Raw genomic sequence first — 27,409 nt, 5'->3', positions numbered from 1 at the left:
CTTGGTCCAGGCCAACAGCAAGTCAGAGAGACAGGCAGAAGCTTGGGCAGGCTGAGGCTGCCTGAGAAGCCTCAAGCACTTTGGTCCTTACAGTCAACAAAAAACCCTGGTCTGGAGGACCAGAAGCAGCCCAGCCACATCCGATCATGGCTATAAATGGGAGCCTGGAATACGGAGCAAACCCTGCTGGCAGGAACAGTGAGCTGATCACATCAGCTCTCACAGGGAGACCCAGTATGATGGGGGGTGGGGCAGTGTGTGTGTGCAGGAAAAGCACAGTTTCTGGGCCTCACCTTCACCCCCATCTTCTTGTTTATCCTTGTCCTCAGGGCTGGTCCTAGAAGAGGGGCCATGCCCCGCAAACCATCTGCCGAGCCAGTCCGCAGTCCTCGGCCTATAAGTCAGAGGCATGTATCTGGCCACTGATCAGACTCACTGTTCTCACTACCACAGGAAGGTGTCCAGCTTGGCCTGGGAGGGAGGGAGCACTGTCCTGGCCCCCAGTCTCTGCTTAGCCCTGGCCTTGGGCTTGGGTTTAACGGGCAGTGAGCGGATCATAGTCGTGTCAGTCTGAAGGAAATGTCAAGGAAGAGGCCTAAAGAGGGGACTGGAATGGAATGCAGGGCAGGAAAGGCTCAGACTTGGTGGTGGGCAGCCCTGCTATACTGAGTAAGGTCTGGCTCTGCACACCTGGGGCTGCAGCCACTGGTGGGCTGGGGTCTGGGGGTACAGGTGAGGGATGATGTGGGCGCCACAGCTCAGCTCAGCCCAATGCTACAGAACAAGGATACAGGCTGGATGAATTTTGTCCGGCCTCCAAGTCCATCGAAGCCAGTCCTTACCTAAAGCAGAAGGAAGAGGTGAGTGGGCCAGGCTAATGGGCTAGGGGGCTGGCCACCCAGCCCCACCCCCAAGGAGGCTGGCACTTGCCACTTTTAGGAAACCACACTCACTGCATCTGTGCTGCGACAGGGCTCTGCCCTGGTCCTCTTGGTCTGTTTCTGGCCCAGGACAGCATTCCGGATGAAGACAGGGAAGGCACCAGCCAGCTCCTCATCAGGCTCTCCCAGACAGCGCTGGCCACCCAGCAAGAGCTGGGACTCCTGCAGAGGAGACCCCAGAGCCAGGCTTGATAAGCCGGATGGCAGCAAACAAGGAGGGTAGGAGGTGTGTTGGAATAGGATCAGGATCTCTGATGCTTCATCAGGAGGCAGGAAGGACAGTGAGTAGGGTTCCCAGGGTGGCTCCAAAGTGCTTCAGTCCTCCAGGGGTGAGAGGACTCTGGCAAGACCCTGACCTCTCAGAAAACCAGATTCATACTCAGTCCCGGCCAGAGTTGGAGGGTGATTGCCTGAGCTTCTTCTGGGAAGCCTTACCTGCTTGGGGCCTTTGGGCATCTTCTTGAGAACGTCCTGAACGGGAGAACTGCAAGAGCAAAACGTGAAGACAAGAGGCAGGTGAGCAAGACATAAGGGGTAGGTGAGGGACTTCCCTGTTGGCAGAGTGGTTAAGCATCCGCCTGCCAATACAGGGGACACGGGTTCGAGCCCTGGTGTGGAAAGATACCACATGCCGCGGAGGAACTAAGCCTGTGCGCCACAACTACTGAGCCTGTGCTCTAGAGCCTGTGAGCCACAACTACTGAGCCTGTGCTCTAGAGCCCGTGAGCCACAACTACTGAGGCCCACATGCCTAGAGCCCGTGCTCTGCAACAAGAGAAGCCACCACAAGGAGAAGCGCGCACACCGCAAGGAAGAGTAGCCCCCGCTCGCCGCAACTAGAGAAAGACCTCCGTGCAGCAAAGATGCAACGCAGCCATAAACAAACAAGCAAACAAATAAATATATTTTTAAAAGGGGGGGGCAGGCGAACCAGGCTCAGCACATTCCCCTTGGGGAGCCACCGCGTGGCATGGCTGCTGGCATGGCTGCGTGCTGGGCAAGGCACCTCAGTAATCCCTACCCCAAGAGCAGGTCTGTGAACAGCTGGATAGCCACAGCCACCAGAGTGGTGGAGGCAGGGGAGGTTGGGCCATATTCCAATCTTGTGGCTTCCACTCAGGGACAAACCAATTCCACTCACCATTGGAATGATGGGCTCTCAGTCACCTCACCACATCCTGGGCTGTATGTGGGGCTGGAGAGCCCAACAAATTCACTACCCACAGAAGGCAGGCCACTCATGCCCTGAAAATGAGCTCAGGCCTAGCCCCATCTGCCCAGAGAGGGGTCACCACCTCCAGAGGACCCTCAGTAAGTTAGAGAGCCCGTAAAGTACTCTCAGAACACAGGGTTAGGCCATGTCCCTAGATAAATCTGTGCAGGTAGGGTCTGGGGCAGAACAGGTCATGGCCCCAGGCCCTAGTCTGCCACTCCTAGTTCCAGAGCTGGACCCAGTGTTTCCATCCAACTCCTGGGGACCCTAGCAGCTGGATACCCTCTTCTCATATCTTCCCAGAAGAGTGGGAGAATGGTGACCTAAGGCTGACCCTGTGGATTCTCAAAGCCATAAGGACAGGGGCAGGATCAGGGCCTGCAAATATTGAACCCCTCTGTTCCTGTCCCCATAGCCTGTGGTGATGCCGCATGATGACCATGGGAAGAATCTCCTCTTGCTCCACTTGCAAGTCCGGTTCTGGGGAGGCTGGGCTCCCTCACCCCCCTCACAGGCACTGAAGATGGTAGAAATGTCTCTAAAAGGTATGGTAGCCTGCAGGCCCCAGGTGCCCACTTTCAACCTGTATAGTTAAAGAGGCAACAAGAGGAAGCCAGAGTACCGAGCAGGCACTGATAGGCCCCCTGACTGTAGCCCACATGCTCTAGGTTTGTTTCTCACTGCTACCAGGCCTGGCCCTATACAGCACTGGTGCCTCTGCCCCTGAGTCTGGGGAGGGGTAGAAAATCCAGCTGGCTTTCCCTTTTGTCCTCTCCCTGGGCCTCCTCTACCTCCACTGCCTAACATCTCAATTTCTTTCTCTCATGTCCAAAGTCTTTGACTGAGAAAAAACTTGCTCAGCCCCTGACTCCCTTACCTGAGCAGCGTACAACTACATGGATGTACAGGAGCAGCTCTTGTCTCCATGATGAACTAGTGGCCTGCCTGGCCAAGGAGACAGCCTCCCTACTCCCAGTCCCACTGTACCAATAGTGCAGGTCCCACCCATACCACTGCAGCTCCTCATAGCTTTTCATGTCTGCCCCTGTGGGCTACCTCCTTAAGTGGTAGGGCTCTGGTTCCATGGTCTGATATGGTCCTGCCTCAAGCATGAGCCTGTGGGGCACACAATGGAAGAGGAAGTTCAGAGTCCCTGACTTAAGACTCCAGCGAGCCCATTCAAGGTACTGGGAGCACCCTGCCTCCCAACAGCATCAGCCCAGACCTGCCCCTGCTAGGACCCCCATGTTCTCTCTAATTCACATCCCCAACTTTGCTTGAAGGGTGATTGTGAAGATTAATGAGACAAGCAACAGAAGGGCTTTGTACAGATTGAGTACTCAGGAGAGGGCAGAAAGGTAGCTGGAACCAAAGCCATGGCCATGGCCATGGCCAAGCCCAGGTGACCCTCACTGCCCTGTCAGCCACTCAGAGTTATTAGGGTAGGACCTGCAGAGATCTCTTAGCCATCCTCCCTCCAGGCTGTGGAAGGGCCAGGGGCTACCACTTACTGTGCCTTCTCTGGGAAGAGCCTCTTGGCATGGCCATGCTGGGTGCTGGAGGGCTGGGCTGGGGGAGTATCCACATTAAAGGTGGCATTGAGGTCAATATCATCGCCGAAGGCTGGCCGGCGAAGCTTCAGGTTCAGCATCTCCACAGGAGCTGGGCTATAGGCAGAGATGGCCTGGTTAATCAAGACCACAGCGGCAGCCCAGAAGGACAAAAGCCCCTCAAGCATCAGAGATGGCTCAGCTCCAGGGGCCTGGAGCCCACACCTGGTTTAGAGCCATCCTGCAAGGAAGCCCAAATCTCTACAGAAAAAACCACTTGGCTTAGTCCTTCACACAGTGGAAGTCTGGAAGACATGAAAGGAAGCAAGCAAAAACTCACACAAAACCCAAATGTACAACTAAAAGGTCTTTTGTTCACGTAGCCTCATTTCTCAGAATGCAAGGCAAGGATCCTGTCAGAGAGGTGACCACAGACTGAAGTAAAGGGATGTCCCTTCCAGTGCTACTTATTATGACAAATGGCACAATCTTAGAAACTGGCAAAATGACTCCCCTAGGGGGCTGGTACTGTCATAGCTTGAATATGATATACACATTAAAGTAGTGTTTCTAGAGAGTAAACTTAATAACATGGGAAAGTGCTCATATGTTAAATTTAAAAAGCAATACAAAACTCTATAGTCAACAAAAGAAAAAACAGAAAAATTAGACTTCACAAAAATTTTAAATTTCGCGCATCAAAAGATACTATCAATAGAGTAAAAGGGCAATCCACAGAATGGGAGAAAATATTTGCAAATCATATATCTGTTAACGGATTAAAATCCAGAATATATAGAGAACTTCTAAAGCCCAACAACAAAAAAGCAAATAACCCAATCGAAAATGGGCAAAGGACTTGAACAGACATTCCTCCTAAGATGATTTATAAATGGCCAATAAAGGGGAGTTCCCTGATGGCCTAATGTTTACGATTCTGGGCTTTCACTGCTGTGGCCCAGGTTTAATCCCTGGTCTGGGAACTGAGATCCCCATAAGCCGCAGAATGGCCAAAAGAAACCACCCCCCTAAACAAATGGCCAATGAAGACATGAAAAGACCCCCAATACCACTAATCATTAGGGAAATGCAAATCAAAACTACAATGAGACACCCCTCACACTCATTAGGATGGCTACCATAAAAAAAAACAAAACAGAAAATAACAACTATTGGTGAGAATGTTCTTAAATTGGAACCCTGTGCACTGTTGGTGGGAATGTAAAGTGATTAAATCACTGTGGAAAACAGAAAGACAGTTCCTCAAACAATTAAAACTAGAATTATCAAGTGATATAGCCATTCCATTTTTGGGTGTATGTGCAAAAGAACTGGAAGCAGGATCTCAAAGAGATATTTGTGTATCCGTGTTCACAGTAGCATTATCCACAATAGCCAAAAGGTGGAAGCAACCCAAGAGTCCATCTACAAAAGAATGCATGAGCAAAATGTGGTATATACATACAATGGAATATTATTCAGCTTCAAAAAAGAAATTCTACAACATGAATGAACCCTGAGGACATTATGCCAACTGAAAGAAGCCAGTCACAAAAAGACTGTATGATTCTACTTACATGAGGTATTTGGAGTAGTCAAGACCATAGAGACAGAAAGGAGAATGGTGGTTGCCAGGGGCTGAGGGGGAGGGGGAGGAAATGGGGAGTTACTGTTTAATGAGTATAGCATTTTTTACAAGACAAAACTTCGGGGGATAGATGTTGGTGATGGTTGCACAACCTTATGAACATCTTTAATACCACTGAACTGTACACTTAAAAATGTTGGTAAGGGACTTCCCCAGTGGTCCAGGGGTAAAGAATCCGCCTTCCAATACAGGGGACGCGGGTTCGATCCCTGGTCGGGGAATTAAGATCCCACATGCCGTGGGGCAACTAAGCCCATGCGCCACAACTACTGAGCCTGCGTGCCTCAACTAGAGAGAGAAAACCCGCACGCCACAACTAGAGAGAAGCCCGCGCGCCACAGTGAAAGATTCCACATGCCACAAAGAAGATCCCGCGTGCCGCAACTAAACCGGATGCAGCCAAAAAAAAAAAAAAGTTGGTAAATTTTATGTTATGTATATTTTACCACAATAAAATTGGGGGAAAAAAAAACAAAGAAAACTCTATGTATAGTATAATCACATGACTTGTGCACACACATCCCCCACTCTACCACATACAGAAAAAGGACTTGAAGGGATTTTCCGCTGGTCAATGGTGACTACCTCTGGGATAAGTCCATATTTTCCAAATTCTCAACAATGCATGTGTTTTTACTTTTTTTAATGGGGGAAGGGTATAATTCTATTAGAAAATTTAAGCCAACAGGATTTTTTCTAGCCCATCCAGACCTGGTGGGGCTCCCCAGCTCCTGTGATCAGAGAACTCCGGGGAGTGGCAGGGGAAGCCCCAAGACCACTCTTTCCCTCAGGAGCCTTTCAGAGCTGCCCACAGCCCTACTCTCACTACTCAGGGACAGAGGGATGAGCTGTGCCGTATTAGTCTCTGGCCAGGAGCCAGATGGGGTGTGCAGATCAGAGGAAAGGAACTACCTGCACTGACTTGGGTAGGTAAGCAATCTGGGAAGCTTGGACTCTCTCTTTCTTTCCCTGGCCAGACCCCTGGAAGCTCTACCCTTTCCTTGCCTGTAGGTGGAAGCAAAGGCTGCATAGACCCACCTCAGACCAACTTCACGCATTGCTTTGCTTCCCACTCTGGGAACCACAGCATAAAGCAGCAGTCAGGACCACTCATGCCAATCTTTTTTTTTTTTTAATAATTTTATTTTATTTATTTATTTTTATTTTTGGCTGCATTGGGTCTTCGTTGTTGCTCACGGGCTTTCTTTAGTTGTGGTGAGCAGAGGCTACTCTTCATTGTGGTGCTCGGGCTTCTCACTGCGGTGGCTTCTCTTGTGGAACACAGGCTCTAGGCGCGTGGGCTTCAGTAGTTGTAGCCCAGGGGCTCTAGAGCATAGGCTCAATAGTTGTGGCACGTGAGCTTTAGTAGTTGTGGCTCGCAGGCTCTAGAGTGCAGGCTCAGTAGTTGTGGCGCACGGCTTAGCTGCTCCGCGGCATGTGGGATCTTCCTAGACCAGGGCTTGAACCCGTGTCCCCTGCATTGGCAGGAGGATTCTTAACCACTGTGCCACCAGGGAAGCCCCATGCCAATCTTCTGTAAGATCTGTTACTCTGTCACTTTTTACCAATCTCAGCAAGTCCAGGTCCAGGTTAAGAGAGGTGCACTCAGGTGGCAGGCAGGGTCTGGCTATGACAGCCATTTTGCCCTCCAGGTGGCTCAGGGTAGGACTTCCTGCTGCCATTGCCTCAGACCTTGCCCAGTGGTGTTCATGGCATGTGCCCAGCCTTGGCTCAAGCCAAGCCAGTCTTTTTCACTCACACCTCCTGGCCATCCCCAACACTAAATTCAAGACTCAGGAGGTTCTCTCAGTGCCTCCCTCACTCCCCCACACCATCTGGCTCATATGAACACATTTCTTGTTCCCTCAGACACTTCCTGGTAAATCCTTCTTCTTTTATAAGCTCGAACCCTGTTTTTCTTCCTGCCAATGGTCCTTCTTTCCTTCCCACCTTCTGTCTGTCTGACAGACAAGGTGGAAGAGTCTAGAGCTTAGTGGCCATATACACCCCCCAACTGGTTGAGGGCTTGGCTTTAGGTCCTCCTGGGTGATACCATCATCTTTGGGATAGTCACCCATGGCCAACATACAGGGCTTCATGCCAGAGGACTCAGGAATTGGGGCAAGACACCCCTCTTTCCAAAACTCAACCAAGGCCCTGGGCAGACCTATTACCTGTGTGGCACGGGAGTTAGTCAGTGTGTCCTCCATGAACTCATGGCAACCGGCAGGCCTACCCTAAGCAAAGGCCTCCCCAACTCCCTTCAGCTTGGAGGTCAGGGGCTCCTGGGGTCCATGAGAGAGGTCTTCCAAACACCTCCTCTGTGGTTGGGGGTTATAGCTACCTCCTGAGGCCTCCCTAAAATGACAGGAGTGAAGGATAACCCTACTGCAACAAATGGAATGGGCAGCCATCATCAGTACCCATAGAGTTCCACAAAAATCTGGGAGAGAGCATGGCCAGGGGATAGGAGACTTACACAATAGCCAGAACCCACCAGGAGAGGGCTACGGATGCAAGGGAGGAGCGGGGAAGACCTGGATTTACAGATGCATTAAACAAGCCTGAAAATGGGGGTACTGATGGAAGGTGCGAGCTTGGTGCCACCCCTCCCTACATCAGGGAGTGAGCACCAGGAAGTGAGCCTGCTACCTGGGGCCAAGAATGAGAAGGGCCTTTTCTAAAGTCACCTGCAAACCATCCACGGGATCTTACGGCAGCCAGTACTGGACCTGACAGCAAATCCCTCTGCACCTAGGTTCAGACATGATACCAGATGACTGCACATTCTCCCAATCCCTGCCCATAAAGGTTGGGTTCCCAGGACACCTTTCTGTTATTCCTCCTCAGAGGGCCACAGGCAGCCAAGGACCCCCAAGCATGAGAGGGAAGTCCAAGAGAAAGGCCATGATGTGCAAACACTGGCCCTGACAGAAATGAAAATGCTAGACCATAAAACAAGGTATAGCATATTTTGCCAAGGATGTATTCAGCGAGCAAGAAAGAATGTGTGCAAATTTAAAATGCGATTGCTGATTCAGCCTTAAAAAGGAAGGAAATTGGGAATTCCCTGGTGGCGCAGTGGATAAGACTCCAAGCTCCCAATGCAGGGGGCCCAGGTTCGATGCCTGGTCTGGGAACTAGATCCTACATGCGTGCCGCAACTAAGAGTTCGCATGCCACAACGATGGAGCTCACCTGCCGCAACTAAGGAGCCCATGTGCTGCAACTAAGGAGCATCCAAGCTGCAACTAAGGGGCCTGCCTGCTGCAACTAAGACCCAGTGCAATCAACTAACCAACCAAATAAATAAAAAGAAAGTAAGCAAAAGCAGGAATGGAAAGTCCCTGGGCACCTAGAGGAAGCCTCTGTGCTTGTGCTCCCCCTTACTGTGGACGCCAGACACAGATGACAAGTGCATGGAAACACCAAGGCCCATGGAATAGAAAGTGGAGAGAGCACGATGGGGAGCTTGCAGACAGCAGCCTTGAGTGATATCCTAAAAAAAAGGATTTTTACTTTCTGCCTTGACTCAGGTTGGGTTCTAAAGGTCTATCTACATGAGATGGTCACTGAGACTAACAGCTCCCTGAGGGTGGGTACTATACCTGCCAAGCTCCGGACAGAGCCCTCATGTTACCTGGGGCTTCCAAGGTGGCTGGGCCGATAGACTCTGAGTGTAGAGTAGGTAGGAGGGACCAGAAACAGAGCTCAGTTTGTCAAAATCAGCCACAGGCTGGACCTCACAGAGTCATGTGCCCATCACACTCCCACAGCCCTCAGACCTAAACTGGGGCAGGCAGGCAGCCCTGGCTCTGTAAAGAGACACTGGAAGGGGCTTCCCTTGTGGCGCAGTGGTCAAGAATCTGCCTGCCAATGCAGGGGACACAGGTTCAAGCCCTGGTCCAGAAAGATCCCACATGCTGCAGAGCAACTAAGCCCGTGCACCACAACTACTGAGCCCACGTGCCACAACTACTGAAGCCAGTGCGCCTGGAGCCCATGCTCCACAACAAGAGAGGCCACCGCAACGAGAAGCCAGCGCACCACAACAAGGAGTAGCCCCTGCTCACCGCAACTAGAGAAAGCCCGTGTACAGCAACGAACACCCAACGCAGCCAAAAATAAATAAATTAAATAATTAAAAAAAAAATGAAACACTGGAGGACCTGAGGTATGAAAGGAAAGAGAAAGACTGAGGAATGAAAGGTAGGAGAATGAGAGGAAACTGGCTTGCACGCATTCACTGCCCCCCTCAGATGCTGACCGGGTACTATGGTGTGGGGGAAGGAGCGTGTGTGTGAGGAAGCTGATGGTGGGGACACAGATCAGGAGGCAGCTCCCGGTCTACTCACAGCCGGGTGTGTACACAGGGGGTAGACCAGGCTCCAGAAAGCCTCTAGAGCACCTCTGTGGACGCTAGCAGCTGATGACATCTGAATAAGAAGTGCTACCTGTGCAGAGGACAGTGAGCTTATTTCTGCTGAGGAGACTAGGGAAGGCTCCGCAGGGCAGCTGACACTTCAGTGTGGAGAAGAGCAGAAACACAGGAGGGCATAGGAGCAGGAAGGCAAGGGGTGTTCTGCTGCATTGGGCAGTGTGATTTGGCTGAAGCCTGAATATCCACCGCAGCCCACAAGGCCAGCTCCATGAGGGCCTGAGGCCAGTGCCAAGGGTCCTGGGAGATGTTTGGCAAGGGAGTGGCATGATGCCCTGGGGCTGCTATACAGGACAGGGGGGAGGAGTGGGGCGATGGGTCACAAGTCTCACACGGAGGTGGGAGCAAGGAAAAGGGTCAGGAAGGCACCACAGAAGTTAGATGGGCAGGCTCTAGCAATTGAGTGGATGTGGGGAAGAGGGAGCATAATGAGTTTCCAACGTTGAAACGTGGCTCAAAGGGACTTCCCTGATGGTCTAGTGGGTAAGATGCCACACTCCCAATGCAGGGGGCCCGGGTTCGATACCTGGTCGGGGAACTAGATCCCACAGGCATGCCGCAACTAAGAAGTCCACACACTGCAACTAACAGCCGCATGCTGCAACTAAGAAGACTGCATGCCACAACTAAAGATCCCTCATGCTGCAACTAAGACCCTGCTCAGCCTAAATAAATAAATAGTTAAATAAAAACAAAAGTGGCTGAAATAAAAGTGGCTGGGGGGCTTCCCTGGTGATGCAGTGGTTAAGAATCTTCCTGCCAATGCAGGGGACACGGGTTCGAGCCCTGGTCCGGGAAGATCCCACATGCCGCGGAGCAACTCAGCCTGTGCGCCACAACTACTGAGCCTGCGCTCTAGAGCCCGTGAGCCACAACTACTGAGCCTGCGTGCCATAACTACTGAAGCCCACGCGCCTAGAGACCATGGTCTGCAACAATAGAAGCCACCACAATGAGAGGCCCATGCACTGCAACGAAGACTCAACACAGCCAAAAAAAAAAAAGTGGCTGGGGACTATGCTGGTGGTCCAGTGGTTAAGGATCCGCACTACCAATGCAGGGGGCATGGGTTCAATCCCTGACTGGGGAACTAAGATCCTGCATGCCGCGTGGCTCGGGGAAAAAAAAAAAAGTGGCTGGGCTGCTGGGTTGTGTCTTCTGTCTGGACCATCAGGAGGGCTGCTAGGCAGGAGATTGCCCTGAGGACCCTCTCAGCCCATTGGCTTCTGTGGAACACTGGGGAGGAGGACACCCATCCCTCTGCCTCTGGCTCCCTCTGCTGGCAGCTTTAATGTGCATATTCCTGGAACCAGAAGAGAGTTACAGTATTTCCATGGTTGTTTCAGAACCTGGGGCAGACGGATACATTAGGTGAGCCATTCCATAAACAGGATGCCCTGAGCTGGTGCTCCTGCCCTTTCTCTGACCAGCCCTAGGTACTTTCTGGCCTCCCCTGGCCTCTCCTTGTCAGAACCCAGAATCTACCTCAAAGCTGCTTTCCAGCTAAATCTTGGCTATCTCCCAGGGCAGGGGGTCCACAGCCTTCAGGCCCACATGGGCCACCCACTCCCACAAAGCCAGGAAGAGTGAGGACACCCTTACCAGGGAGCTCTTCCAGCCTATAGCCCTTGCACCACCCCAGAGGGTCAACAAACCTCTCTAAAACCAGGCGGTTGACAGCCTCACTGTCCACTGGTGGCAGGTTCAGGGTTTCCTGCAGCATCGTTAGCTTTTTTCTCAGGCTCTTGGGGAAGGAAAGAGAAGAGAGTGAAAGAGCCGCTGAGGCACCAAGTCCAGAGGGACTACCAAGGACTGAGCACCACACACGAAAGGCAAGCCCACTGGGAACAGAACAAGGCCCGAAACCCAAATATCAGGCTCAGGAAGCCAGGACCACCCGACCTCAGAACCCGTCTCTGGTGGAGCCCCTACTCTGGTGGTCTCAAGGATGTAGGCACAGGACAGACTGTGAGGAAGACCCAGGTGCTCTCTGTCCTCTGCTGAGGAGGCCCCGGCTCCAGACCAAGGGCCAAGGCACATGTCCTGACCCACCCTGACCCAGGAGGATGCAGGGATCCCAGAGCCACCACCACTGACTGGTGCAAGGTTTCGCGGGCAGAACTGGCCAGCCCTGTTCTTGGAGGGCACATAAGCCACCCCTCGTTCCCGCCTGGCCAGAGATGTCCCTCACTGCGATTTCCTTGTCAGCACTCTGTAAGTCCTTCTGGGCCGACCTCAGCTCCAACTTGGCCTGGTCCAGTTCAGAGTAGACTGTCTGCAACTACAAGAAAGTGTAAGGAGAAAAGGATGAACCCAGGGGTGCCCATGTGCCCTGCCCGCACCTGCTGCTACACCAGCTCGTGGTAGCCCAGGGTCCAGAAGAGCTGGGAACACGGGAGGGAGACCCTAGCTCCATGGGGCTGGACCTTAGTCCGGCAATGTCCATCTGGAGCTGCCCAGGAGCAAGGGCTACTTCCTACACCCTTGCCCATGGATGCACCATGCCCAGAAATAAAAACTGCTGTGCTGACTGCATCAGGTTCCAAGATGCCTTCTACTGGCTGTTCCCTGGTGGCCTAGTGGTTAGGATTCCAGGCTTTCACTGCCATGGCCCAGGTTCAGTCTCTGGCTGGGGAACTGAGATCCCACAAGCCGAGTGGCGTGGCCAAAAAACACAAACAAAATAAAAACAAAACAAAAAATACCCCCAAACAAGAGGCCTCATACTCTGGGCCTGGAACAAAAAACAGGCACCTGCAGCTGTCACATTTGGGACCTGTGTGCTCCAGCCAGCTGAGAGGTACCCAGAAGAGCAGAGAGGAACAGAAGTGTGCAGAGGCTGGGGGGATACCTGCCTGATCTACCACCCTAACTGGACAAGCCATGTAGCCAGAGTCAATGCCCAGTAAGGATCAGAAACCAGCCTCTGTGAGTCATCCAACAGCCCCATGGCCTTGCTTAGGAGACACACATGAGCATGACAAAAGGACAGCCACCTCTCCCCTCACTGTCAGCTCCCCACTGAATTACCTTGCTTCTGGAAGAAAACAAATCCTTCTTCAGTTTGTCGGCTAGCTCCCCTGAGGCCTTCCGCGCCTCTTTTAGATTCTCGTACTCTCTACAAAGGGGCCATGGAAAGACATGTCAGCACCAGACACCTGCTGGTCAGACTGAGCCACAGCACCAACCAAACACAAAGCCCAGCCCAAGCCCTCAGCCCTTCTCATTCCTACTCTGACACCTGAGCCCAGAGGGGACCAGGTGGTGCTGTGGAGGGTCTGGCACCCAATGCAAGGAGAGCTGGTGAGTCTCTGTTCCCTGCCTGCCTGCAGGCACTGGCGATTTGAGAGGGTGTGCAGGAAGCCCCGGCCCCACTACGAGGCCCCCTACACCACCTGACCCCTACACGAGGCATCTGGGATCCTCCATGCCTGTCAGCCAAGTGGTCCCTTTTCTCCCACCTCACACCCATTGTAGTAAACATCTGAGCTGAGTTTCTGATGCAAGCCAGGCAGGGTCAGTAACAGTGCTAATAGGAAACAGGCTCCAGATATCATGATGGGGCTCATGGCTCAGAAAGCTGTGCCAACGTCTTTAGAAATAACACTTATAGTTCACACTCAATTCTCTCAAAATCCTGTGAGGCAAGTTATTATTATCTCCATTCAGGAAGCTGAGGATCAGAGAGGTTAAGAAATTGGCTCCTGGCCACATGGTGAAAGGGGTGAGGGTTCAAACTGAGGCAGCACGGCTCCAGAGCCTGCCCCTTAACTCCACCTGCTGTGCTTTACAAGAGATGGGCAACAGACGGAGAGGCATGGCTGGGGTGCCATGGCTTAGCTCCTGGGCTTGGATAGAGGGGCCAGAGTACACACTTCTTGAGGGACACGCAGTACACAGCCAACTGCTCCACCGCTGACTGTCCCACACCCATGTCGCGGATCATCTCCTCCACCTCGGGCCGCTGACTCTGGAGTAGGAGCTCAATTCTGAAAAACACCCAGCCCACGGCATTTAAAATCTGGAGGCTGATGGGTAGGTACCCAGTGCAGCTCTGCTTCCCTTTGCTGCCGTTGCTATGGTGACAGCCTGAGCTGCTAGGATGCTTCAGCAGGCAGGTCTGTCCAAAGAAAGGCCCCACAGCAGAGCTAAGCACAGCTGCAGTGATGCTGCTGAGGAAGAAGGGGTGTTGACAGAGAGCCTCAGGTCAGGGATCCCCAGAGAGAGGTTCTTGGAACAAAACCCCTGCCAGGTCATTTGGCCACAGGCAACAGGGACAGGGAGGAGTGTGGCAAGAGCCCCCATGGAAAGTAGAGGAGCCCATAGAGGTTGAGTAAGACCTGTGCCCATACTCAGCTAGCCTGAGCCCCCCATGGCCTATGGAGAGTTGAGCTACAGAGGTGAGCCAGCCCCTGCTGAAGTCCTGAGAGCTGTGCCCCAGAGGGCCCTAGATGCAAGGGCACAGGGCAGGCCCCAGATCCAAGCTCACCGCTCCATGGTCTTCATCTTGTTCCGGAGCCGGCGGGCCTCCTCCCGTGCTTGTTTGGTCTCATCCTGCTGCTGTTCCAAGTACTTCATCTGCTTCTGAAGAGCAAACGTACCCCTACATATCTGTTGCTTGGAAGCTCCTGGGGCCAAGGCTAAAGTCACTGGGAGAACACTACCCTAGAACTGTATGCTTTTGAAAATGCTGATAAGCATATGCTCCAACCCCCAGGAGGTAAGGCTCCTGGGCCCCACTCTGGCTTATGCTTTTTCTGCTAAGAGGCCCTAGGCCAGCTGCTTCCTCACCTCCCTGTTTGCTTCCTCCTGAGATAGGTCTTACCATAGGCACAGCCCACTCCCAGGATCTATAGGCCTGCTGGGGGCTGCCAGGGTCCTGTGGCCTGCTGTGTAGGAAGCTGAAGAAGCCTGGAGCACAAATCCAGGCTGCGCTATCCACCAGCTAGACCTATGGACAGTTGCTGGGGTAGGAGAGCTGAGCCAGAGGCAGCTGGCCAGGCTGCCCTCAGTACCTGGCCACTTCATCTCTGACCTGGGACTGCCAGCAGACTCCTGCTCTACAGCCAGGTGCTGGTTCACTCCTTCCTTCCCACTGGCCAGGCCACGTGATCCAGGCCAGCCACGAAGCAGAGACAGAAACAATGAACACCCTGGGGCTCTATCTGTTCACAAGGATGGCTCCCTTTCCCTTTCAAATGGCATCCAGCAAGGACTGCTCCTTCCTACGAGGCCAGAATATCAATTGTGGATTCAAGTCAATCACCTCATGCCCCTCGGAGAGCAAGAGGCTCACCAACCTAGGCTGACACAATATTCATTTGGGTCTAGAGCCACTTGCTCTGCAGGCTTTGATCTGCCCAGTCAGCTCAGCACAGCCGACTTCAAAGGCCCCCTGCTCCTCCCTGGGATGCTGTTTGATCTGGCTCCAGAGAGCAGCCCAGCAAAGAACTAGAGTGCTAATGGAAGGTTCTTCAGGCTGGCTTTGTCAGTGGAGTACAAACCACTTTTGGAAGCACGGCCCAGCCTCACTGACGTCTTGGCTGAGCAGCCCCTCCATGAAGCACTGGGCAGGCCTCACCTCTCGAAACTACCTAGTACAAAATCCATAAGTGCAGGCAATACGACCCTTTTCTCATGGGCTGGATGGGTACAGCATGGGAAGCCTGGGGAAGATGGGATTTGCCTCCATTTTACAATTGCACAAACCAAGGTATTGACCAAGGCAGAACCAAAAGACAAGCCCAGAGTGATGAGTCCAGGACTAAAACTATATCTCCCCAGCAATCTGTGTCCACAAGGCCTGGGGACCCACCTTGAGGGTGGAGCACAGCATCTCAGCCTTGTCTAAGGCCTTCTGCAGGGATTCAACAGTGGCGTTGCGTTCTTCCAGCGTGTCCCGCAGAGTGTCAATGATAAGCTGGCCGTCTCGTTTTTCCTTCTCTGGAGCAAGGGTGGGGGATAGAGGGAGAGGAGAGGCCCGTCCACACTGCAGTATGAGAACATGGGCCCTTGGGCTCCAGCACACCACCCCAGAGCCAGGTGAGGAACAAGTCTCAGGCCAGAAAGTTGGGTGGCCCGCTTCTCTCTCTGGCAGACACCAAACCAGGGACACCCAGCCAGAGTCTCTTCCTTCAGGGGATGAGACCCTCTTTCTGATGCTTGGAACTACTTGAGTAAAGATTTCACTGCTCTGTGCTCCTGTGGGTCTAGTTAATTCATCATCCCAGAACTCAAACAAGTTCCTGCCAAATTTGGCAGTGGAACCCTCACCTACAAATATTTTGTCCTATCAGATAGCCCCCTCCCAGCCCGGGTCCTAGGCAAGCAGCCTCAGACAAAGAGAAGAGGCTCACCTGATCTAGGTGGACAGCTTCAGTCACCTCCCTTTCCTTTCCTTTTCTGCCAATCACAAGAGCTGATAGGACTCTTGGACATATGAAGCAGGGAGAGTCCCTGGCTCTGCCAGAAGGTTGGAGGCCTTCCTCCCAGGGCCTCTCCCTCCACTACCCAAGTCAGGGGCTTCCCAGGGCCCCTTGGGAACTCACCTTTCTGGGAAAGCAGAGCTCTGGTATTATCCAGTTCATTCTGCAAGGCAATATCCACAATAAGCAGCAAGAAGGCATCAGAGCTGGCCTCCACTCAGCCTCCCATAAGGCTTGTGGGGAGCCCCAGGAGGGGACAAGGAGGCCTATGGGCCCAGGGAAGCATGAACCCTGCACACCTCAAGGCCAAGCTAAGTCAACAATGTAGAGAGAAACCTTGCTTTATCTCTGTGTGCCTTTTTAAAAAGTAGGTAAAATGGACGAAAATAATCTCAGGTACAAGACCCTAGGACAGGAAAAGAGGCATAAAAGCGGCAAAAGAAGTGGAGCTGCGCCTGTGCAGTCAGTCTCATGGCAGAGGCTTCCATCGCTTCCTTGGGCCTGTGCTGGCCTTGACCCTCTCTGGCATTAGCTGCACTCACTGGGGACACAGAATTGGGATGTCCAAGCACCTTGGGCCACCACTGCTTCCCTCCACCCTGGGTCCTGCCTGCTTCATGGTCTGCCCCTCTCCAAGCTCTAAGCTGGCTCTGTGCACCATGAATCTTCCAGCCCCAGAATCCAACAGGTAGGTGAACCAGGACAACTTTGCACCCCTGGATGAAACCTCACCTGCGCTAGGCTCTAACCAGACTGTTGTGAGGGTCAAATGGGCCTCTCAAAGTGCGTGCCTATGTTCCAAAGCCACTGCTACAGAACCACTGAGAGGCTGAAGCAGAACTGAGCCCAGCTCCCATTCAGGAGTCCCATGTACTCAACACCCCTGTGGGCAAGAGACATGCCTACTCCATAAGCAGGAAAACCAGGTTCGGCAGACCTGAAAGGCTTGGCCTAGGGTTCATGGTGGTAGCTCGATGCAATCCAGAAAAATCCTCCTCCAGATTACCCTCCCCAGGTCAACGCAAGACTCAGAATATCGGGCTTCCCTGGTGGCACAGTGGCTAAGAATCTGCCTGTCAATGCAGGGGACACAGGTGCGAGCCCTGGTCCGGGATGATCCCACATGCTGTGGAGCAACTAAGCCCTTTGCACCACAACTACTGAGCCTGTGCTCTAGAACCGGCAAGTCACGACTACTGAGCCTGCGCTCTAGAGCCCGCAAGCCACAACTACTGATGCCCATGCGCCTAGAGCCTGTGCTCTGCAACAAGAGAAGCCACTGCAATGAGAAGCCCGTGCACCGCAACGAAGAGTAGCCCCCGCTCAATGCAACTACAGAAAAGCCCTCACGCAGCAACAAAGACACAATGCAGCCAAAAATAAAAAATAAATAAAATAAAATAAGTTTAGAAAAAAAAAAAAGGCTCAGAATATCACATGTGACCAATACTAAGGCCTAGCCCCAGTGCGTGGATAAGTCCCTGTTGTCAAACTCTCTACCCAGGACTCTGGGGCAGGAACTGTTGGTGGCTGAGCTGGTCAAATAGGCCGGACATCTGGGGTGGAAGTGGTGGGCAGAGAAGGGCACACACGGGCTACCTGAGAACGGCTGCCAGCCCAAAGCTACCGCTAGTCCCCTGGCTCCTTCCACACCCAAGCAGGGTGCCTTCCAGGCCCTTGCTCCAAACTACTCAAGATTTTGCCTCCCTGTCTCCTAGATCTGGCTCAGAAGGCCAGAAAGAAATGAAGCTGCCTTTGTTGCCTTTATCACAGGGAGGACACGGCTTAAAACTGGGAGCAGTTACCATGACGATGAACATGTTAGCTTTAGGCATAAAAGTTCCACGTTCTTGAAGCAGTGAGGTTCCAAGGACATCACAGCACCCTGGGACCAGGGCCAAATGAATCCTGATCTGACAGATGCCCAGCAAATTAACCCTCAGAGTCCAGGTTCACTTGCAAACCCCAATCCCACTTATTTGAGAGGTTTCTGCCAATCCAATCCCTTTGTACACAAAGAAAGCTAAACTTTACACTTGGAGGGGAAGCAGTATAAGTGTAGGAGGGAACCCACCCATCCTCCCCTGCAGTGTGGGTTTCTATCCTGGCTGCATATCTTGATTCCAGGGGCTCTACCCTCCATTCCTCCTCTGAGAAAGACTCAGGCACCTGGATATATACCAAGTTCCCCAGGCAGTTTTGAAGCACAGGCAGGTTTGTGAACAGTAGGTTCACACATATTCCCTGGCTGAGGACTGAAAAGATGGTTGTAGACCCTTTGCGAGGTGGGGGAACTTCAGGAGAGGCACTCTGAACTATGGTCAGAATTGCTCTGAAATCCCCAGGGGAGGGCTCACAGTCAAGTGGCTCCCCTCCCCGCTAACAGCGTATTTCTCCAATGACTGTAGCATCATCACTTGTCCTCTGCTCTCTCAGCCTCTGCCTTGAAATCTCTACCAAGTCTTCCCTCCAGAACTCCATCTCCATACTCGAGGTACTCTCCCTGGGTAGGAGCAGAAAGTGAACTCTCAGAGGGCTTGGGGTTCAGTAGAATGAGATAAATTCTGGGTACCTTTAAGAATTCTGCATCTAAGACACTCTCCTCCTCCTGGGCAAGGTCAAAGAAGAGCTTATTGATAATGGTTCTTTTACCGACCTGAATGAAAGAACAAGATACAGTATGACTGCACAGCTGGGTCATGGGCAAGGATAAGGGTGTACATTCAGCCTAGCCCATCTCAGGCCTAACCTTTCACAGCACATCCCTTGGAGTGAGAGGACCTCTGTAACCCTGTAGGTGGCCCAAGCTGGTGCCACTAGCTTGGTGGTTACTGAAGTCATGTCACTGCAGACCCATGTGGTAACTGTTCAAAAGAAACCCCAACTCTAGGTGCTGGGCATTGCAGGGGAAAGGCAGGGAAGGAGACCAAATCTACCCAGGTGAAGATTGGCCCAGGCAATGAGTCCATCCGCCTGCTATCTTTGGGTACAAAGAGGCCTCCCGAGCCGCTCAAAAGCACAAGTGAGGCTCGACCAGCCTCAAACCACGAGGGTCCAAATAGGTCAAAGACATTGCTTAGCTTCAGAGATCTTTCCTCATTCCTGCTCCCTGGCAAGGAGCTGTCTTTAGCTGAGGTGTTTTCATCCTACCACCCTCACCTGGATTCGGCACTGCGGGCAGGTCCGACTTGGTGCTGTCTCGAACCACTGAATTAGGCTGGAATGAGAAACAGAAAAACAGACTTGTGAGCCATGGCTTGGAGCGAGACATACAGGCCAGGTAGCCACCCCGACCAGAACAGCGCCTGTCCTGCTCCTCCTCGACCCAATGCCTGCCTACCCAGGAGGGCAGCACCACAGGCCATGACGGTATATCCCACAAGGCCTGACTGGTACAAGCACTCCAACCAACTGGCCCTTTTTTGGGCCCTGTTGGCTTAGATTTCCCTACCCCTGAGCTGTAATTTTGTCAACTTTCTAGGCTTGGAGCAGGGCATGGGGGAGCAACAGTCAAAGCCAGACTCCCTCAGAGATGGGGGTTGTAATAATACCCCCATGTAAGCTAGGGCTCCAAAGGGGTACACTTTCAAAGTAAGGATAAACTAGAGGTAAAAGCAAGTAGCAGTAAAAGCAAAACACAGCCCAGCTATGCACCATCTGCTTTAAATTTTAATTAAAATAGTCTCCTGCTAGGGAATTCCCTGGCAGTCCAGGGGTTAGGACTCCGTGCTTTTGCCAAGGGCCCAGGTTCAATCCCTGGTGGGGGAACTAAGATCCCACAAGCTATGCAGCGTAGTCAAAAAGAAACAAAAACAAAACGTAGTCTCCTACTGGTAAACAATCCCACCCCCAGGAACCAGGGAGAAACAGAATCTTTTCAGGAAGATGATACCATAATCCTAGGCCTCAATTTTTTTTCTATAAATAATTTTTCAAATACATATAATACAAAGCTAACAATGCATAATGGAATACTACACAGCAATGAGAACGAATGAGTCTACAACTAAGAACAAATTATGGATGAATTACATAAATATAACATTGAGGAAGAGAAGCCAGATACAAAAAAAGGTATATTGTGTATAACTCCATTTACATAAAGTAAAAAAGTAGGCAAAACTCATCTATGTTGCTGGAAGTCAAGACAGTGGCTATCCTTATGTGTGGCGGAAAGGCGGGCAGGTGGGAGTAACTGAAAGAGTGCACCAACCTGGGTCGTTGGACTCTTTAATCAATAGAAACTGATAAGATGCCAGAGGAGAAATTCAGGCAAGGCTTTATTGGGACTTGTGCTGCACCTCAGGGAGCAAAAACAAGCAACAGGTGCCCTTGCTTGCTCACTGTGGGGCGGGGGGGGGGGAGCTGGCTCCTTAAATGGGGTGAGTGTAGGGGTGGGTTGGCAGATTGAGCCACAGGGGTGGCTTAGGTAGTCTGCCCACCCCTTTGGTGCTATGTGCAGGGGTCATGCACAGTACCCTGCTTTTGCTCCAGGCATTTCAGAAGCGACAGCTGGGTTTTGGCCTTTTTGTATTTTTTGTTTGTAATTTGCCCCAGCTGCTGCACACATGTACTTATTTTTAGTCCCCTATAGTTTCTCTGTATTCTGTTGCTTGAGGAGAGGTTTGTCTAGGTGCAAGTGCAAGCACTCTGGCAGTGTCCCAGGTCCCAGCCTGTCTCAGGAGGAGGTTTCTGGAGTGCTGATGTCTAGTTTCTTGTTCTGAATTCTGGTTGCAAGGGCGTGTTCAGTTTGTGAAAATTCTGCAAGCTACACACTTATTATATATGTACTTTTAAAGGTTTTATTTATTTATTTTATTGATTTATTTTTGGCTGTGTTGTGTCTTTGTTGCTATGCGTGGGCTTCTCATTGCGGTGGCTCCTCTTGTTGCAGAGCATGGGCTCTAGACGCCCGGGCTTCAGGAGTTGTGGCTCACGGGCTCTGGAGCGCAGGCTCAGTAGTTGTGGCGCACAGGCTTAGGTGCTCCGCGGCATGTGGGATCTTCCTGGACCAGGGCTCGAACCCGTGTCCCCTGAATTGGCAGGCGGATTCTTAACCACTGCACCACCAGGGAAGTCCCTGTAATGTATTTCAATAATTTTTTTTTTAAGTAAACAGTTATACAAGGAAAAAAGCACTACATAGTGCAAACCAGAACATATCCACAAAGACTTAAGATATTCGGATTTTCACAGACCATAATAAACACATTATGCTGAATAAATAAAAATTAAGATTGAAAATATCAGCAGAGGGCTTCCCTGGTGGTGCAGTGGATAAGAATCCACCTGCCAATGCAGGGGACACGGGTTCGATCCCTGGTCCGGGAAGATCCCACATGCCGTGGAACAACTAAGCTCGTGCACCACAACTACTGAGCCTGTGCTCTAGAGCCCGCGAGCCACAACTACTGAGGCCCGTGCGCCTAGAACCAGTGCTCCACAACAAGAGAAGCCACTGCAATGAGAAGCCCGCGCACCGCAACAAAGAGTAGCCCCCGCTCGCCACAACTAGAGAAAGCCCACACGCATCAACAAAGACCCAGTGCAGCCATAAATAAATAAAAACTTTTTTAAAATTAAAGAAAAAAAGAGGGCTTCCCTGGTGGCGCAGTGGTTGAGAGTCCACCTACCGATGCAGGGGACACGAGTTCGTGCCCCGGTCCGGGAAGATCACACATGCCGCGGAGCGGCTGGGCCCGTGAGCCATGGCCGCTGAGCCTGCGCATCTGGAGCCTGTGCTCCGTAACGGGAGAGGCCACAACAGTGAGAAGCTCGTGTACCGCAAAAAAAAAAAAAAATTAAAGAAAGAAAATATCAGCAGAGAATTCGAAAATAAAAGGTGACATATCAGAATTTAATAAGGACCAAACAGAAATTCTAAAACTGAAAAAATGGCCAAAATTAAGAATTCAATGGATGAGTTTAATAGCAGTTTAGACACAGTTGAAGAACTGGTATATTGATAGATAGGTCAGAGGAAACACCGAGAATTAGAAAGACGGAAAATATATGAGAAATGATAAGAGAGATAAAAGATACTGTGATAAGGTGTAGCATACATATAACTAGGAATTCCAGAAAGAAAGTGTTAGGTAGAATAGTGTCCTCCCCTCAAAAAGTGTACGTCCTAATTTCTGAAACCTGTGAGTATGTTACCTTATATGACAAGAGTAATTTTGCAGATGTGATTAAGTTAAGGAGATGGAGAGATTATCCAGGTGTGTCCCATGTAACCACAAGGGTCCCTGTAAGTGCAACAGGAGTATTGGAGTCATACAGAAAGCTGAAGATGTAACACTGCTGACTCTGAAGATGGAGAAATGGGCCATGAGCCAAAGAAGGCACAGCTCCACTTCCATCTTGATTTTAACCAAGCAAGACTCATTTTGGACTTCTGACCTCCAGAATTATAAAATAATAAATCTGTGTTTTCTTAAGCCACTAAGTTAGTTGTTAATTTGTTATAGCAGAAATGAAAAACTAACATAGAAAGAAAAGAGATAATGGAATAGAGGCAATACATGAAGAGATAATGGCTGATAATTTCCCAGAACTGATTAAAGAAATTGTTCCACAAGTTAAAGAAACCTATGATTCTCAAGCAGATTAAAAATAGTAACAAAAAGAGAATTGAGGTAACTATATTATCGTCAGACAAAATAGACTTTAAGTCAAAAATGTTTACAAGAGACAAAGAACGACTTTACATATTGATAAAAGGTTCAATCCAACAAGACATAACAATTATAAACATATATGCACCTAACAAAATACATATGAAATATATACGTGGAAGAAAATTGTACAGAATTGAAGGGAGAAACAAAAAGTTCCCCAATAAAAGTTGGAGGTGTTGGGACTTCCCTGGTGGCTCAATGGTTAAGAATCCACCTTCCAGTGCAGGGGACAAGGGTTCAATCCCTGGTCCAGGAAGATCCCACATGCTGTGGAGCAACTAAGCCCGTGTGCCACAACTACTGAGCCTGCACTCTAGAGCCCACAAGCCACAACTACTGAAGCCCGTGCACCACACCGCAAAGAAGAGTAGCCCTCCGCTCGCCACAACTAGAGAAAGTCCGAACGCAGCCACGAAGACCCAATGCAGCCAAAAAAATAAAGTTTAAAAAAAATTATTTAAAAAGTTGGAGATGTCAGTACCCCACAATTTCAATAATGGATAGAACAATCATACAGATAATTAATATGGAAATAGAGGACTTGAACAACTCTTTAAACCAAATAGACCTAACAGACATATACTCCCCCCAACAACAGCAGAACACACATTTTTCTCAAGTGCACATGGAACATTCTCTAGGAAGGTCATATGTTGGGCCACAAAACAAGTCTTAAATTTTAAAAGGCTGAAATCACACGAAGTATCTTTTCTGATCAAAATAGAATGAAACTAAAAATCAGTAACAGAAGAAAAATGAACAAATGTGTGGAAATTAAACAACACACTCTTAGACAACCAATGGGTCAAAGAAGAAATCACAAGGGAAATTAGAAATACCATGAGATTAATGAAAATGAAAACATACCAAAACTGTGTAATACAGCAAAAGCAGTGCTAAGAGGGAATCTGATAGCTTTAAACACACAGAATAAAAGAGAAGACACCCATTAGGATGGCTATTATGGAAAAAAAACAAAACAGAAAATAAGTTTTGGCAAGGATGTGGAGGAACTGCAACCCTTGTGCATTGTTGCTGGGGATGTAAAATGGTGCAGCTGATGTGGAAAACAGTAAGGCAGCTTCCCAAAAAATTAAATATAGAATTACTGTATGATCCAGCTATTCCACCTCTGGGGATAACCCAAAAGAAATGAAAGCAGGAATGTGAACAGATACTTGTACACCAATGTTCATAGTAACATTACTCACAGTAGCTGAAACATGGAAACAACCCAATGTCTATTAACAGATAAAGGGATAAACAAAATGAGGTATTTTCATACAATGAATACTACTTAGTCATAAAAATGAAATTCTGAAACATGTTACAACATGGATGAACCTTGAAAACGTTACGCTTAGTGAAATAAGCCAGACTCGAAAGAACCAAATGTGCAATTCCACTTATATGAGGTAGCTAGAATAGAAAAATTCAAGGAGACAAAGTAAAATAGAGGTTTCCATGGGCTGTGGGAAGGGGAGAATGGAAAGTTATTGTTTAATGGATACAGTGCTCTGTTTGGAATGATGGAAATGTTTTGGAAATAGATAGTGGTGATGCTTACACAACGTTGTGAATGTACTTAATGCCACTGAATTGTACACTTAAAAATGGTTAAAGGGCTTCCCTGGTGGCGCAGTGGTTGAGAGTCCACCTGCCGATGCAGGGGACGCGGGTTCGTGCCCCGGTCTGGGAGGATCCCACATGCCGCGAAGCGGCAGGGCCCGTGAGCCATGGCCGCTGAGCCTGCGCGTCCGGAGCCTGTGCTCCGCGGGGGGAGAGGCCACAGCAGTGAGAGGCCCGCGTACCGGAAAAAAAAAAAAAAAAAAAAAGGTTAAAATGCAAGGCATCTTTGAGCTCACTGAGTAAACACCCTTCTGATAAATTTTAAAATTTTATGAAGAAGTTATCATTGAAATTAAATGGTGGCAGACACGTCCAAGGAATATTGCAGGAATTTGATCCCTTTATGAATCTTGTGACAGGTGAATGTGTGGAGATGGCAACTACTGGGCAACAGAACAATACTGAAATGGTGGTAATATGAAGAAATAGTAGCATGTTAAAAGTTTTGGAACAAGTATAAACAATGGCTGTGTTCACCAAAGAAATCAATTGTTTCCACGTGTTCCCTTTCCAAAGGGCCTGTTTTACAATGATATAAAAATCAGGTTGTGTACATTTTCATACTAAACTTTTTTGTTACGTAAACTTTTGCAAAAGTTTTTAAAAGGTTAAAATGTTAAATGTTATCTTATATATTTTTTACTATAATAAAATAGTGTATAGTAAAAAAATGAAAAAATGGTTAATTTTATGTTACACATATTTCACCACAATTAAAAAAGGAGCTCGGAATCAGCCTGTTCACAGCTGCTAGAGGAATCTCCCCACTAGCTGCACACTCAACAGAACGGCTTGATTAGAAAGCACCTCCTTACCCTTCGATGTTAACTTGGGTTTGCTGAGGTCAGTGAATACACTGAAGTGTCTGACCAACGAGATGACTCTGGACAGAATCATTCCAAACCATCAAACAAACCACAAGAAATCGGGTAGCCAGCAGTCTACTAGGTCTCGAAGAAACAAAAGGGCTCGCTAATGTGGTGAAAGTTCATTTCTGCCCGGGGTGCTAATTTTGAAATCACATCTCTTTGCAAGTCGATCAAAGAAACCCCTACTCTGTCTTCATTAAACCAATCCTGTACCCCCGACCTCAGCTCAGCTGTCACCTCCTCCGGGAAGCCTGCCATAACCCGCCTCTGCCCAGGTCAGGACCTCTCGTGGGGCTCCGTCTAATGCCGTCCTCATCACCAGTCTGGGCTCTGGGTCGCCCGGAGGCCCGACACCCCACAGTCCTGTAGCCGTACGGGGGCAAGCGCCCAGCTCCAACAGAGCAGTCACTCACCACTGCAAGTGGAAGATGTGGCCGCAGTGAATGGCGGCCACGTCGCGGGAGTGATCGAAGAAGTCAGAGCAAATGGTACACAGAGCACGGATAGGCATGACGACTGGTCTCAAGTGGCCAAGGTAGCCAAGGAAAACGCGACGGGTTCAGCTTCTTGGCCGTGCTTCCGCGTCTCAGCTTGCTTCAAATTTGCCTCCCGAGCGCAACTTCCGGGAGCGGATCGGAAGTGGCGACAAGGCACGTGAAAGCGCGGACTGAAGGTTGGGTCCGGATTGGACGAACCCTCAGGGGCGGGGCTTAGCGGCCCACCGGCCGTAAAGAATCCTGGGGCCGAGCGCGGGCCTGAAATTGTTAGCGGTAATTCTCAGGCGGCTCGCGGGAAGACAGCCGGTACCGCAGGAGCGCAGCGTTGGATTGGCACGAAGAGCAGCTGCGCCGCCGGCCGGGCCCCTTTCTGGGGCAAGACTGGGAGTTATGGTCCCAAGCCAGAGCTGGTGCCAGGTGCGCTGGGCACGGGCTTCTCAGCCTTGTTCTCTCGGCGTAGCCTCCTCTGCACTTCGGGGGAGTCGAGAAGACCACGGCCGTAGGGGAATGGGACGACGGTCCCGATGGAGAGCGGGTCCCCTGGCCTCTGGACAGTGCTCGACCATATGGTGGAAGCCCATAGTTCCCAGACCAAAAGAACGCTCCACCCTGTCAGCCTTCCGCTCTGAGTGGTCCTAGAAAGATGGACAAGGTCCAGACACCTCAAGCTCACTCTGGCTCTATACAAGCAAAGCTTGATGATCCCTAAGTTTAGAGGTGGCAGGGTCAGTATCCTGACTTTAGTTCCTAGCTCTCAGGAGGATCAAGTTTTTCCTCGGGACTGCAGTAGGGTTGGAATTTTGGAGGCCCAGATGCTTCATAGATGAGTGGCTAACAAACCTTTTTCTTATTCCCACATCAGAGAAGTTATCTTTGGGGTCCTCTCTGAGAAAGAGCAGCATACCTGGTGAGTTCACCTGGGCTGATCTGGGCTGGAACAAGTATTCCTAGGAGTTTTCATGATTAATTATTTTTAGCAGTGTTACTCCCGTCTCCCCAGAAAAAAACCTTGTACAGAGCCCCATAATATAAAGCTGATCTGTTCCACCTGAAGTAGACCCACAGTAAAGTCCTTGGGGCCTATGTGGAAAACAAAGGTGTTGTTTACAGGAAAGAGGAATCAACACAAAGGGCAGGCTAGAATCTTTGTGTAATGCCCACCCTGCATCCACTCCCCAACCCAGGGAAGCCCAAAGGCCTCTCCCTATGGTGGATGGCACTTGGTGGGTTCCAGGTCTACGCCTAAGTTAAGATAAGGGCTCCTTGTTCAACAGGACTTGTGAGAACATAGACCAGAGGTTATTCCTCGGCACACGCCCAGCACAGTACCCACCACCCACATGGATTTCTGGAGTCCAGAGGACCTTGCCACACCATCAAGGAACACCCTGTGGCAGGGATGAACTGTACTCTCAGCCCAAGCAATCCGCATGGCACTGAGCACAGACCACTCACTACCTGTGAACCTAACTCCCGGCCTCTCCCCTCCCCATTGCCTTCCAGGGGCCCTTCCCCAGTA

General features: G+C 50.5%; 1 protein-coding gene and 1 pseudogene across 2 annotated transcripts; one reads left to right on the top strand and one right to left on the bottom strand.

Annotated features, from left to right (window-relative positions):
• TRAIP (TRAF interacting protein) lies at nt 1-27,312 on the bottom strand. Of its 2 annotated transcripts, XM_030867165.2 has the most exons (15): nt 25,807-27,312; nt 19,375-19,432; nt 18,788-18,871; nt 16,339-16,378; nt 15,606-15,733; nt 14,280-14,374; nt 13,666-13,779; nt 12,821-12,908; nt 11,982-12,071; nt 11,446-11,534; nt 3,666-3,821; nt 1,377-1,425; nt 954-1,103; nt 792-842; nt 1-570 (listed from the first exon to the last, which is right to left on the bottom strand). In XM_030867165.2, the coding sequence occupies exons 1-15, from the start codon at nt 25,902-25,904 to the stop codon at nt 445-447; spliced, it is 1,416 nt and encodes a 471-aa protein (XP_030723025.1). In that variant the 5' UTR covers nt 25,905-27,312; the 3' UTR covers nt 1-444. The 2 variants fall into 2 exon arrangements, with proteins under 2 accessions (XP_030723025.1, XP_060163950.1); XM_060307967.1 differs by lacking the exon at nt 3,666-3,821.
• On the top strand, nt 24,796-24,984 carry LOC115858876 (small nuclear ribonucleoprotein G pseudogene; annotated as a pseudogene).
• Nucleotides 27,313-27,409: the final 97 nt, after the last annotated feature.

Source organism: Globicephala melas, chromosome 11, assembly GCF_963455315.2.
Source record: "Globicephala melas chromosome 11, mGloMel1.2, whole genome shotgun sequence".
Classification (NCBI taxonomy): Eukaryota; Metazoa; Chordata; class Mammalia; order Artiodactyla; family Delphinidae; genus Globicephala; species Globicephala melas.
This window is presented reverse-complemented; position numbering and strand designations above follow the sequence as displayed.